This window comes from Dermacentor variabilis, chromosome 11 (genome assembly GCF_050947875.1).
Source record: "Dermacentor variabilis isolate Ectoservices chromosome 11, ASM5094787v1, whole genome shotgun sequence".
Classification (NCBI taxonomy): Eukaryota; Metazoa; Arthropoda; class Arachnida; order Ixodida; family Ixodidae; genus Dermacentor; species Dermacentor variabilis.
The window spans coordinates 62,080,305-62,093,995 of record NC_134578.1 but is presented as its reverse complement, the minus strand read 5'-3'; the positions used below and the strand labels follow the sequence as shown (position 1 = coordinate 62,093,995).

Here is a 13,691-nt window from a genome sequence, read left to right as displayed (position 1 = left end):
GGAAACTCGCAACCTTGCGGGTTTCGCAGCACTATTACGTCAAACTCTTGTCTTTGCTATGAGTTGTTGACAAATTCGACTGAAGCTTGCCATCTGCTAGCCGCCTGGTTAGCTCGGATGGTAGAGCGGCTGCCCCGGAAAGACGGTGGTCCCGGGTCCTAATCACGGACCAGGAAGAATTTTTCTTCAAATACGAGGCTTTTTGTTTCGAGGGACCCCTATGGGTTTCCTTTGTAGCAGTTGCTACGAACGAGTGGTATCTCACTTCCCCCTTCAGTAATATTTTAGCTTTATATAAGACACACTGACCTTTACACGTTAAGCGCCGAGATTAGGAGAGCGCCTGCTAGCGTTATATTGACTCCGCGATTATCATCCAAATGTCTACCAGCCCAGTTGTGACCCACAATTTGCAATACCATTGTAAATTTCAGAAGTTATAGCGACATCATTACTTGCTCTCAAATCATGCAAAGCGTAATAATAGAGTTGACAGGATTGTTCGTTCCCTACTTGAAGACACACATAATTATCGCAGTTACTTGACAAACGTTTTATCACATTTTATCACTCCCATTTACCTAGGTAGTATTGCAAACCTACGCGCCTTACGCTTTCTTGTCCATTGCAATACCCATTGGGAACGAGAAGAAAACTTACAATGCAAAGATCGTAAGTGGCTGTAGCTAGAACGTCACGATGTTATTTGATCTTGCTATCAAATACCTTTCTGTTCCTAGTTCATTTCCCTAAAGAATCCTAAAGTATAATATACGCTCACCTTCCCGCAGGAACCTTTTACTTATTTTGATACTTGAAGTACATACAATCGCACGCAAATGGTGTAAGCCCGCATGATGCGCATTATTCTTTATATCGAACACGTGGCACTTCCTGACGGATACTCATATTAAAGTACTGTCCCTAATTATTTGGAAAATACATATACTCACTTAACCTCTGCTACCAGTGTCAAAAAGGCGCATCCTTGCCTCAAACGCAATGTTCAAGGTAGGTATAATTTTATTTATTTAGTTTTAGAATGCGAGTTGCATTCATGGCGTGCTTCACGCACTTTCCCAGGCTTTCCCAGGGCTGTGTATCAAACTATTTTCTAGCTGACCTGCGTCTCTGGCTTGTCTATGATTAAATAGGTAGCAAGTTGGTCTGCTTTGCTTAAGGAATAGTGTTCAAAAGCAACCATCGGACCATCTTGGGTGAATTAGCGCGCGACGCTGCGTACTTCTGTGCCACCCTTCAACGAAACTGCTTGACGGCGACATTGTTCATGGGGATGGTACACTGAGCATGCTGCATGGGTATGTACCACTCCTCGATAAATCTGTAAATCTGTAATCTAAAGTCTAAAGTGTTTAATGAGAACAGTAGCATTTTAAAGGACTGAAAATTTGCCCTCAGCATCAGTGTCACTTCATGCGGCGAGTTCACATCTGACAGTGCTTTCACAATGATTTATAAGGAGTGTATATTTTACATGGCTCGAGAGGTTGCTGTCTTATATGTCTAACATGAAATAAGTGATACTTCTAGATGCGACGTTTGTGTAAAGATATTGCACAATAAATTCACATTCCGTAAACAAGATGAAAGCCACCGGAATTTAAATATCTCAATTCGATCGGCACCTATACGGCTATCAGGAATGTGACAGTACAATAAATAACATTACGCGAAGTTTTCTATGCAAATAAAAGTTTTGCGCCCTAATATATTATAAACCTCCAAAATCAAACAAATTGAAGATTGAGAAGATGCTTGTCTGACCCACCTGTTCCTAGTTGTTGCCCTGCGAGACCTGAGCTAGTAGACGCTCCTGAAAGTGACAGCCCATGTTGATGACGCGCAGATGAATCGGCATTGCGTATTTGACCGGAGACTTGGGAGCTGATATCCATACCACTTGACAGATGTGCTCCGCCTGTATAGGGCACGTTGAAATATTGTCTTGTTTATATCGGTTCCCTAGTAATGACGAAGCAGATCTCAAATAAAACTGGTATGCATTTTATTTATTCGATGCAACACCGTGTCTGTGCAACCTCTTAAATAGCCCGTTGAAAACCAGGTCTGCAACCTGAGTGCATTTCATATCACCTGCTTTGCAACATTTTTTTTGCGAGCCATGCTTTTTCACTTGTGAAAGCGTAGGTGTCTTGCACATGGGGAAAAGACGGGTGGGAAGCTCGGATGGCAGGCTGTAATTGCAGGGTGGGCGAGTTTCCTTGTACATAATTTGATTCGGCTCCGCAGATTGCCCTTCCTGAGACTCTTTGCCTTCGACTTATAAGAGACGCCTGGATTTCCTTGCCTGCAATGGACAATTTGCCTCCATCGCCAAGGAACTATAAGATCAGACGCGAGTACTTATCCAACGTCATAATAATAATAATAATAATAATAATAATAATAATAATAATAATAATAATAATAATAATAATAATAATAATAATAATAATAATAATAATAATCAGCAGCAGCAGCCTAGTCTTAAGTCCACTGCAGGACGAAGGCCTTTCCTAACGAACCCCAAGTACATCTGCAATGTAATGGCTGATTCCTCCTTGTACCTGCACATTTCCTAGTAATCAAATGTACCAGAGAACAGCTGATACCCCTCGGACCGAAGGACATTTTCAGGATAAGAAGCCGATCTTCAGTATTGCATTGCTGGCCTCCGGCATTCGCGACGACCAGTGAGATTACAATTCTTGAAAACCTGGAATGTGCTAATGTTTCTATGATTCTTTCACAATGAGCACTGCTCTAGGTGTCGCGGACACGCCGCCTCTTGATATTATTTGGCCATAATAATGGCGTCGTCCACCGTTGATATCTAAACGTTGAGGTCCCATCCAAAAGTGTAGCCTACCAATCGAGTTGAGGAACACTGTACTTAAATAGCGGCATCGAAGAGAAGCCGACGGACCTTAAGCTTGCTTGGACCGCTGGTCATACTTCCGAGTGCTCCACGTTGTCACTGCGCTTGTGCACTGTCATGGTATTTGGCGCTGTATCTTTATGTGCTTTAAACAACCAGTCTGTAGTGGGTGCATTAGGATGCAACACCAAGATCCGATGCCTTGCCACTGTGACTCGTGCCTATGCGCCATTTTTCGTTTTTAGCGGGTCTTAGGTTGAATCATGTAGAAATGATGTACGTACACCCCAGAAAGTTTGCGTGTGCCACTGCTGGAAAGCACCAGCTGTCAGCGTGAACGCATTGCCTCTTGTTTGCTCCAAAAAATGAGAACATACTAGACATTGTCGCAAGTTCCGTGTGCTTCAGATAAGCCTACAGCTGAAGTAACGGCACTCCGCTTAGGGCACTCAAGTGTCCGTGTGCCGGGGCCGTTGGTTATAATGTTGGATAAGCAGTGCGACAATGACATATGTACATATGTTATATATTATAGACATATTTTAAGATGCCCATTAGATAGAGATGCCTTCATGGTGGATTTGTCGATTCACACCATTAGAATATGTAGCTTAAAAACAATGAAAAGAATCTTAAAATTTGCCTCGGTACAGCTAGTGAAGAAAATATAGTCTCTAAAATTATAACATGACTCTACCAACACGCAAAATGGTTTGTTGATTCCTTAAAAAGAACAATTGAATATAGCACATTACCAAGCAACAATATCATCTGATTAAAACTGTATAGTATATTTCGCAGTGGCGGGTAAAATTGAAGTAACAATATTAAAACTAATATGTATTCAAGCGCCAGGTAATTCCCTGTACTTATTAAGGTGAAAGCTTTAAGTGGCTCATGGGTCGAAAAATCCGACGTCCCGTGTTATCGAAAAGTTGACCTTCCGGCGTTATGGCACCAAATTTCATGGCACCAAAACTGATGGGAGTCGAACTCACGACCATTGGCGGGAGTCCAGCGCACGACCTTTGGTGTTAAGGCGGTTTTTGTTAAGGCACCTGGTTAAGATAGATTTAACTAAGGCATTCGAACCCACGAAAGTTGATGCTAATTGGGGCAAAGTTATTTGAGGCACTGGGGCCCACTACTTTCGGTGGGAGTGGAGCCCTCCACCTTTGGTGGGACCAAAATTCAGTGGCACCGAAATTCGATTGTGCCACCCTTGATTGCCAAACATGCCACCATTGGAGGGAGCCGAACCCTTGACCTTTGGTGTTAGTCAATTCGAAGGCAATGCGGCTACAAATAATTAGGCTAGAGTTAATTAGGGCACTCGAACCCACTATCAATTGTGGGAAGAAAACTAATTGAAAGTAGCAACGCATTCGAATGAGAATGTCAAGTAGTATAGTGAATGTCTCCTCAGCATGACGGCTTTCGCCTCCATCCGCTTTAGCATATACACTGTGATTTCCAACATTTGTTCCAGTCGTTCGTCCTCTTTCCTCGAGCTCCGAAGCCAATTTACAATGGATGTTTGTCTCAAACTCTCGGAAAAGAAAAAAATATGTTGCAAAATAAACACTTCTGCTGAAATAAAATATTGACGCAGAATATGAATTAGCCCATAAAGTGCTACTCTGTTATCGATAATCAAATTGCGTATTTAGTAGGCTCAGACAATAAATATTTCTGTAAATGAGCGGTAGCTTTCTAACATTAAAAACATTTTCTAAGGTGCCTATGAATCAAAGTAAGGGCCTGGCATGCAAAATTCCACATGTGTGCATGATAATGTCAATTTCTTACACGTACGCTGCCCTTGGACGTGACAAATTTCCATTCCATTCTCTCGAGCAAGAACTATACTCTTATCACCCTTTTGGGCCTATCCTTTCCCCCAAGAATAATCGTCATCTGCCTTGTACGTGCTCTCTTTTTGAAAAATCTGCGCTCGCTACTTTCCTGTCGAGGATGCTATGTCACGCTGATAACACCAATGCTGTTTGTGACCTGGAACTACCGCACTCGCCGCGCTAAAGAAGGGAAACGCAAGAAGGGCAGGTGTCGATTATTGTTGAGGACAAGATATGCCCAAAGGGTGCAAGCTTTCTTTAAGAGCGCACTACTGGACGGCTCACGTCGCGAAATTTTCTTGCTTAGTTGCGTTTTAAGTTCATTTCCCTGAGAACAGGCTCGCCAAGTCAGGTAGGACATATGGAGCAGCATAGCGTTCTGTTGCAAACGGGTTTGGCTGTCATCTACAGTCCTGTTTAAAGTGGTACAACCGCAAAAGCGTCCACGTAGACATAGCATCATTTGTTGCAGGTTTGTTGTGTTGCATAGACGAGAAAAAGCATGAAAGTAAACTTCATACTGTATAGGCTTCTGTCAGTCAATCGCATGACCTACAGCAAACAGCATCCATGTTCCGTCACTCGCTGCATGTTAGCAACATAAGGCTGAGAATTGCACCCGGCAGACGCATCTACAAATTTCTGAAACTGACGCTCACCTTTTACCATGTCATGCCCCGCAAGACCTACGCCCGTAGAAGATCCGGACTGCGACGAACGCACTTGATGACTCGCGGTTGAATCAGTATGGAGGATATGGCCGGAGTCTTGGGAGCTGCTCGTTGCGCCACTCGTCCTTTGATGATCAGCTCCTCCTAGGCGGGACACGATTTCTCTCAGACGCCAAATTCACGAATAAGACGTAGATTAACTTTCACGAAAAACAGAACTTTCCAACGAGACCTGCGGAACCTGACAGTATATGATGCACACCGTGAAACACAAAACGCTAAAACTTGTATGGTGATTGCAAAATGCACTTTTGTCCTACCTAACCCAACGTACTTACTTAAGTGCCTACTATTATACGTCTGCGGGGTATAGTTTCGAAAATGTATTGCTAGCACATGACAGCTGACTGCCAAAATAACTGTCTATTCCATGTCTAATATTTACGTCACCAAAAAAAAAGAAATGCAAGTCATTCTGAATTTTTTTTACCTCTCTTGGGAGCACTTACAGCATAGAAAAAACTAATAACATATTTTCCTTGATTTGCGGCTAAAGCTGTCATCATGCAGAGTCATCATCAACTGTCATAAGTATTTGGTGTTTAATATACGGTGCTTCCTATTCTCCTGGTGCAAAATCCTTGTTTTGTATTCTCGATTTATATTCTCGTTTAGTTTACGAGTCGACCTCATAGCATTCGAGTGCTTGACTCATAAGTGGAGTTTGTCCAACGGTCTTTTTACGTTAACAAATGTTTGTACTTTTCCTGCCCAGTGAGATTGTTACTTCTGCATTGCATGTGTTGCTCTTTTCATTACAATATCGTTTAATGCCTACAGACTCACAAGTCGTTTCTGTAAATCGGCTGGCTATTATATTTACATTGTAATCCACAACACCAGCAGCAGAGAACGGCAATAAACGTATTTATTTATGGTAAGTGAAAAAGAAAACGTTCCGTGTTTTTATGCAGGCCTATGAATTTTTTAAAGTTCTGGATTCAAATTTACAATTTCTCACGGAATATTTGCCACGTGTGGTTATGAAAACCACTAGAAAAGGTTGCCGTATACAAACTTCACATAATTTACACCGTTAGAACCTCAAACAGAGATCACGCTTTCTGATGCGCTACTTACTGACAACATAAAACTGAGAATTGGAAGTGCTATAAACACAGAGAAAATGTTCGATATTTGACTCACCTATTCCAATCTCGTTCCCCGCAAGCGCTGAGCCACTAGACATTACGTGAACGACGTGACCCGCATGTTGACTTGCCGTTGAACCGGAATTGTGTAATTGGATCGAAGTAGTCGAACCGCTGGTTGTGGAACCTGCCAATTGAGCTGTGCCGCCTAAACAGAACAATGTTAATTTACAGAGATAAATTTCACCGATCACAACAGGCACATGAATTTGCAAGCCACAAAGGTATCCTTATTAGACGCTTATGCACTCCTTTACGGTATTTGCTAAAGTACATAAAACGCTGCAGAAAGTTTTAAAGCTAAAATACGATTACATAAAGCCGTCTAACTTTGATCCATTTAGCACAGAATATAGTGGACAGCCTAATAACTGTTATCTGAGTGTTGAGTCTTGAAACCCGGGTGGTCTTAACTGTGGTTACTGTGACCTCGATTACCTATAAGTCAACTATTTGCAGCCGCCAAGGAAGTGAACAGCGGATAGACCAGTAATCACGGTTGCAAGGGAAGCGAGCTTGGCAACCTCGGTTAAAAGTAATCGCCATTTCGTGGCTGATTAAGAGCGCGTACGGTAGGGGATCAGAGTGAAGTGCAGGTCCGAAGCAAATTTCTGAAAAGCACGCTCATTTGACATAACTTCAGACACCGCGATAACCCTTTGGGAAGATACTCTGGCTGCTCTTTACTGATATTCTCTGAACATGTGCATATAAGTGGAGATGATGCTGCACTCGACGGTCATCTTACCACCGACGCAGGACTGTACTATACAAAGAAAGTGCAGTTGAAGCTCGACGAAATGAGCCAGGGACAGCGGTAACTAATTATATCAAGTGAACCTGTTTTGCAGTCTCTTGCTTGTGGCCTGTTACCCAGCGATTGGAAAGTGCACAAGTGGTGCAATAAAGACCGGTGATCCCACATAGTCTCCCCTCTACAGACGCATGTCATTGCCTATTATTCCCTGTAAACTAGTAGAACATATAATCTACTTAAACCAACATAATGTGTTTGAAGCCAACTAATTTTACATGTCAGGTTAACACTGTTTCCCAAGATTATATTATTTCGAAACAGGGGTAATTTCTTTTACCATTTACATCTTTTGCACTGTTTACAATCGGCACTTCATCGAATGCATATTTCTTGGTTTTTTGCAAAGCATATGACCATTTCCGCCAGCGACAACTGTGTTTTATACTAAGTAAATAAACGTCGAGCTCAGTAGTTTACCTCAGACTCAAAATGTTCTTGAGCCTAGAACAAACTACGTAACCCCTAATGACTGCGATTCGTGTCCTTCTTCAGTTCACTCCGCGATTCCTCAGTGTGTCGTTCTCGGGCCGCGTCTCTTTTTAATTCACATGAACACCTCGTTTAATGTAGTTCAGTCATCGAGTAAGTTATGGGCCGCTTATCGTGTTTACAGCGTGCATTATTTTCTGACTCGTCCACTTCTGTACTTAGGTCTGACCTTAAGCAGATATCTGGTGCGTCGTTAACCAGTTCAGGTATAACACGAAGTAGTGCAAATCAATTAGAATGTATTTCAAAAGACGCTTTTCGAAACATGCACTTTATTAAATAGGTGGTTGCGTGCTGGATAAAGTAACTTCATATAATTGTGCATGAGTGCACATAACCACGAAGCCTTCGTCGTGATCTCACAGTAATTAGGTAGTCAGCAAAGATAATAGAATCGAATGTTAATGATGGCGCTACTGTACTAGATTAAAAACATCGCTATGGCCAAGAGTGCAAGAACGGTCGTAAGCTTTAAATTGAAATACACACATTTGTAGTATGGTGTCCTGGTTACGTTCCCCTTAATCAAGTTGAATCTGTGCCCAACTGTAGCGCAGGCTTGATTTTATGTAATTATTTGCGTCTTTCAAGTGTGTCCCCTATGAAAGCATCCTTATAACTTCCTAACCTACTCCAACGCAGAAAAATATCCCGTCTATTGTTATTTTACGAAATATTGATTATTTCAATAATGGGAGACAACAGAAAGAAATGACGTGTATCTTTTGGTGAAACTTCTGCTTTTACACGTTACTCTAGAATACACCAAGTGACTGGAATGGCCTGCCCGCCTGCATTGTCAAAGTCAATAATAATTCTGTAAATAAAGCTGCGGTCGATGAATGCTTTCTTATCTTTCGCCAGCTCCCCCTTCTGTAATGACATTAGATATTTAAAAATAATTAAATAATACATACACTAAATATACAAACTGCATAATTTACTTAAATTATGTACACCACGCAGTTTAGAAAATCAGCGTGACGAATTGTGTGCTCCCGAAGACCTGCAGTGGTCTTCGAATGTCTGAGCAACGGTGCCAGCCATATGGCTAGCTCCGATGGCAAAGAAGACGAAACCACTGCTATGTTAACAGGGGCAGTGTGGATACTCGTTGTGTTGTCTTTTGGCTTTACACGCCGCGCACATCACGTGTCAAAGCTAGTGTTAATTCTGAAGATTGGTTTAAGCATTTAGTAATTATTTCAATGTCAGAGCAATGTTGCATGTTTTGCGAAGCGTATTCTTTTCCACGGATTTCAAGGAAGTGTACGAGGCACAAAGAAATTTTCTGGATATCTAGACGTTGGGATTACTTATATTTGAGGCCACGATGCACGCAGCATTGTGGCCTCAAATTATTTATTTATTTAAGGTAAACTCTGTTATATTTCTGTCTAACAAGTGAAGACGTGAGGCGAGAGCTAGCACAATATTTTATGCGCAGCAACACTTGTCCTGTTTTGTGCCGCATTGGTTTAAATAAACACAAGCAGAGGCGCTCGCTTGCAATGTAACTACGAGCAGGAAAAAAAACTTTGGGTTGTGATGCTTGCAGTTTCAGTCGTCTTCACTTCTGTTGCTGGAGAAATATACGTAGATTTTCTGCTCTCGATTCCGAATTTATTACTTGCGATTGAGTCGTATAACGTAATAATTTTATTTTCTGGTGTCATCAATTTAGATTGTTGATGCTTCAAAATATGTCTTCTTAACGGTTACCTGCTGAGCCTGTATTCAATGTTACTCGGCCTAAATTGCTATGCAATGGCTAATTATGCTGCAAAATTCAAAGCGCGAGGTGCATCAGCAAAACCCAATGAAAATTACTCACCGCTGACCCCAAGGGAATTCAGAAGCCCTGATCCAGTAGCGATACCTGAATGCGATCGGGTTTGTGGATGATCCAAATTTGATGTTGCATTTTCTTTTTCCGTTGAGCCTAGGGAGACGGCCGCTGTGCCACTTGCTGATTGGTGTTGGGCTCCCCCTGTATAGCACATGTTCTTATCTCGGAGATAATGTTCATCATTGAATACAGGTAGGTCAACATTTAAGACAGCCAAAAAAAGTACCTACTACGTACTAAAAAGCATATTTATATGAGATAGGTTGTGAAACTTTTTACAGTCAGCTCTCGTTAATTTGACCTCAGTCAACATGACTTATCGCCTAGTTATGCCGAACCGCAAAGTTCCGGCCAGCAAAAAAAAAAAACACACTGCTATGGAATAAAGTTTTGTTTGAACTCGAAAAGCTTGCTGCTTCGTCTTTTTTCGATATCCGCTGGCATCCCCTCCTACGGGTAGTAGGTTACTGAAGCTAAGAAAAAAAATGAAAATCAGAAGATTGCGCTGATGTTTTACTATGTTGGAAGTTCTTTTGGTTCACATAGCTTTTCTTTCTTTTTTTCTCAATATTTACAACTTCACTCTGCTCACGAGGGTTGCAATGTGGGCTTGTTGGTAATGCATCTTCAAGGCGAGTATGGTAGCGCGATTCAAAGACGGCACAAGAGAAGACACAAAGGGACACACACAGCGCTATGTGTGTCCCTTTGTGTCTTCTCTTGCCCCGTCTTTGAATCGCGCTACCATACTCCCCTTGAAGATTCACTCTGCTTTCAGTCCAATGCGGACGAAGCCTTTAAACAAGTCTGGGTTTGCTAGGTGAGCACAGACGTGGGAGCACGGCCGCAGCTGGACTTGGTCGTTTAGAGTATAAGCTCCTGCAACATATTTAACTATTTTCGAAGAGTTTTTACCATTTATTGGCATCTCGAGAACCATGCTGTTGGTGACGTACTCGTTTTTTCATACTGAATCAACTATGTGGTATTTACGCACTTTTTACAATTGTTATTATAACGCTTTTGATTCCCACAGCGCGGTGTACCTGCGTATATTGTTTTTCCTAAGTATACATTTGCTTTTCTCTGAAGCTTTGCTCACATTCTACGAAACATGGAAGAATACTATCAATGATTCGTTTTCATTATCCAGGTATACACCAATACCAGAAGCCGAGGAAACGAATGACAATAAATGAAGGAACCTAAAATAGCCACTTACCGATAGATATAAGTCCAGAGCCAGTTTGTCCTTGCTGATTCATCGCCACTGTTTCTATGTGGCCCGAAGATTGGCCACTGCCCGTCAGTGAATTTGTGGATTCATGTGCTGCACAACAATATTCCTTGTTATTTAAAAACTCACGCTACCCTATGACGAACAGAGGCAGGATAAAGAGTGCAAAATTTCTGTCGCTGAAAGGTTTATTAATTAACAAAAATGCCACTGATATGAAACAAACAGCATTTATTGGAAGCACAACAAACTGAGTAAACATTCTGATTGCACTCTACATTGAATGCTCGATGGAGAGCGTTCATATTTATTACAGATGTACACGAATCCTCATCCACATTCCTCTAACAGTATTCGCACTTGTTATGTAAAGACACCTTATATGTATAATTAGAAATCAGCAAGAAATTGTCCTTGATCGGGGCAGTATGCGAACAAAATTCTCCTTGCGTCCACGCAGCGCTTCTGAAGATTTTTTTAGTGGAGGCAGCCAAAGGGCTCTGCCGTTGTAAAATGGCCAAAAGAAACATTTTGCAAGGCCTAGTTGCTGCTTATTCGACAAAATTTGGATTCGCCGAAGGAGGCTCACGGGTGTCACACATTATAAATATCTCCAAACAACAACACTATTCTATTCATAACAAATAGGCATTGGTGTCTTATTCTTAGACAAATTCATTTAATCAAAAAATGAATAAATAACTGAAACAGCGTATCAGACGGGAATGCGAAAATATAGACATGCATGGCCCTGTGTGTCCGTTTTTCTGTGTCCCTGTCTTCCGTGCTTTGCCCGTTTTAACAAAAATTACCGACTCGCCAATCCATGTGAACTTGTGAGCATTATGCGACTACTCTCGTTATGCCGGCTTCACATGATCGCCGTCATAAAGGGTTCTCGATACATTTATTGAAATACTATTGTGATCACACACTCGTCGTCAATTCATTGTCCTCATGCCGTTGTCGTGCTATCGTCGTCACTGCATCATCATCACACAGCCGTCATTCATTCGTTGTCATGCCATCGTCGGGATGCCATAGCGGTCGCTTCATAGTCATCACTCCGACTCTCGTCATGCCTTCATTGTTATGCAACCTTCATCAATCCATTGACGTTACTCCTTGTTCTCGATTCTATCGTAATGATGTTATCGTCATCAACAACCGTGATTATGCCACCACTGTCACCCCATCATTGTCAATGCCAACGTCTTGATTCCTAGTTTTTCATGTGATTGTCGCACCGTCGTCGTCGCGCCATTGTCGTCTTAAAGTGTCGTTATCGCATCGTCCTCATGTCATAGCCGTCGCATTGTCGTCTTCATATCATCGTCAAAATTTAAAATTTAAATGAGACATCTCGTTGTCATGTCGTCGTCATCATACGCCTCTGTCTTACGACTAATATCATTCCTTCATCATTCCATCATTACCTCGTCGGCGTCATACACTCGTCGTCATGCCTCCATGCTCATTGTAAGCCGGTTTCATACCAAAGTAAGACGCTATTTAAGTGTGTGGAATATAACCGAAGCAACGAAAGTGTCGTAGTTACAACTGCACGTATTAAATAAACGTGACTTCAGCAATATGATCTGTCCCGACTTTGTTCGCTTGCTCTTCGCATTACCACCGCCACTCATCTTGATATGACTTCTATGGTAATTTTATTCTTGAGCTCCTGCTCAACATATATTTACTATGCAACAAGTCAAGTCGCATGCCATTTTATTTCACACTGACGACGTCCTAAAGTTAATCAAAGAGTGTCGCTGCTGCTGTCAATTTTCATTGTTCGGTGTTTCCACGGCACAGCGCTTGTCTTGCTCCATTTTATTTAAATGGCTGGCAATTTTGGCAGCTTATCTGTTTATCTTTACACTCATTGTCATAATTTTCGAGCGGCATTTTCTGTACTGGGATCTCTTAACACGAGTAGGGCCGAGCGTCTTAATACAGCGCAGAATGTAGTTACGTTTATAGTAAAACTGCAATAGGAGAGGAACTACAATATAAATTCCCAGGTATGCAATCTCAATATATGCTACTAAATGAATTGTTTTTCCAGCTAATTATTTTCTGTGCGGTATTTTCGCATAGGGCGGCTTCATGTTACCTCTAGCAGGCATTCCTCTCACTGAAAATATTTATGATCGTCAAAACTGTTGCAAAACAGACAATTTCTAACAAAAAATACTGGTTCTTCTGCTGGCTGTCACATTTCCTCTTATGTACAATCGTAAGCCAGCATTAAAATTTTACTTGTAGAACTTGTTAAACATTATCTGCATTGGCATGTTTATCTAAAATGTGTCCAGTGCAGCTCTGAAGATGGATTGCGGATACCTTTATTGTTTTCTTGAAATTTCTATTGCTATTATTTGTGACAATTATGGCAGAAAATGCGGTGCTTATTTCGTGAAAATGTATGTGGCACAATATAAACGACAATAAATGAATGGCTTAAAAGAAACAGTTAGAACATATTGGCGTTCTAGAAGGGTGTCGTTCTGTGTGTTTCTAGTTCATTCCAGGAGTCTTTGTTGCGTTGCTTTGTCCAGTCACATAATAACCTATGTCCATGCTTTACTACACCTTGTTCAGATTGAATTATATCAGATGTCACGCCACGTAAGCCACTGAATGTAGATGGTGACAC

General features: G+C 41.6%; 1 protein-coding gene across 1 annotated transcript in view; it reads right to left on the bottom strand.

Moving 5' to 3' along the window:
- The window catches only part of LOC142563298 (uncharacterized), a 65,061-nt gene that overhangs the window by 1,350 nt on the left and 50,020 nt on the right, over positions 1-13,691 (bottom strand). The window contains exons 13-17 of the mRNA XM_075673852.1: positions 11,015-11,122; positions 9,778-9,933; positions 6,633-6,785; positions 5,415-5,570; positions 1,790-1,939 (exon numbers count right to left, since the gene is read on the bottom strand). Of these exons, the coding sequence (XP_075529967.1) occupies positions 1,790-1,939; positions 5,415-5,570; positions 6,633-6,785; positions 9,778-9,933; positions 11,015-11,122 (723 nt within the window). The remainder of the gene's footprint in view (positions 1-1,789; positions 1,940-5,414; positions 5,571-6,632; positions 6,786-9,777; positions 9,934-11,014; positions 11,123-13,691) is intronic.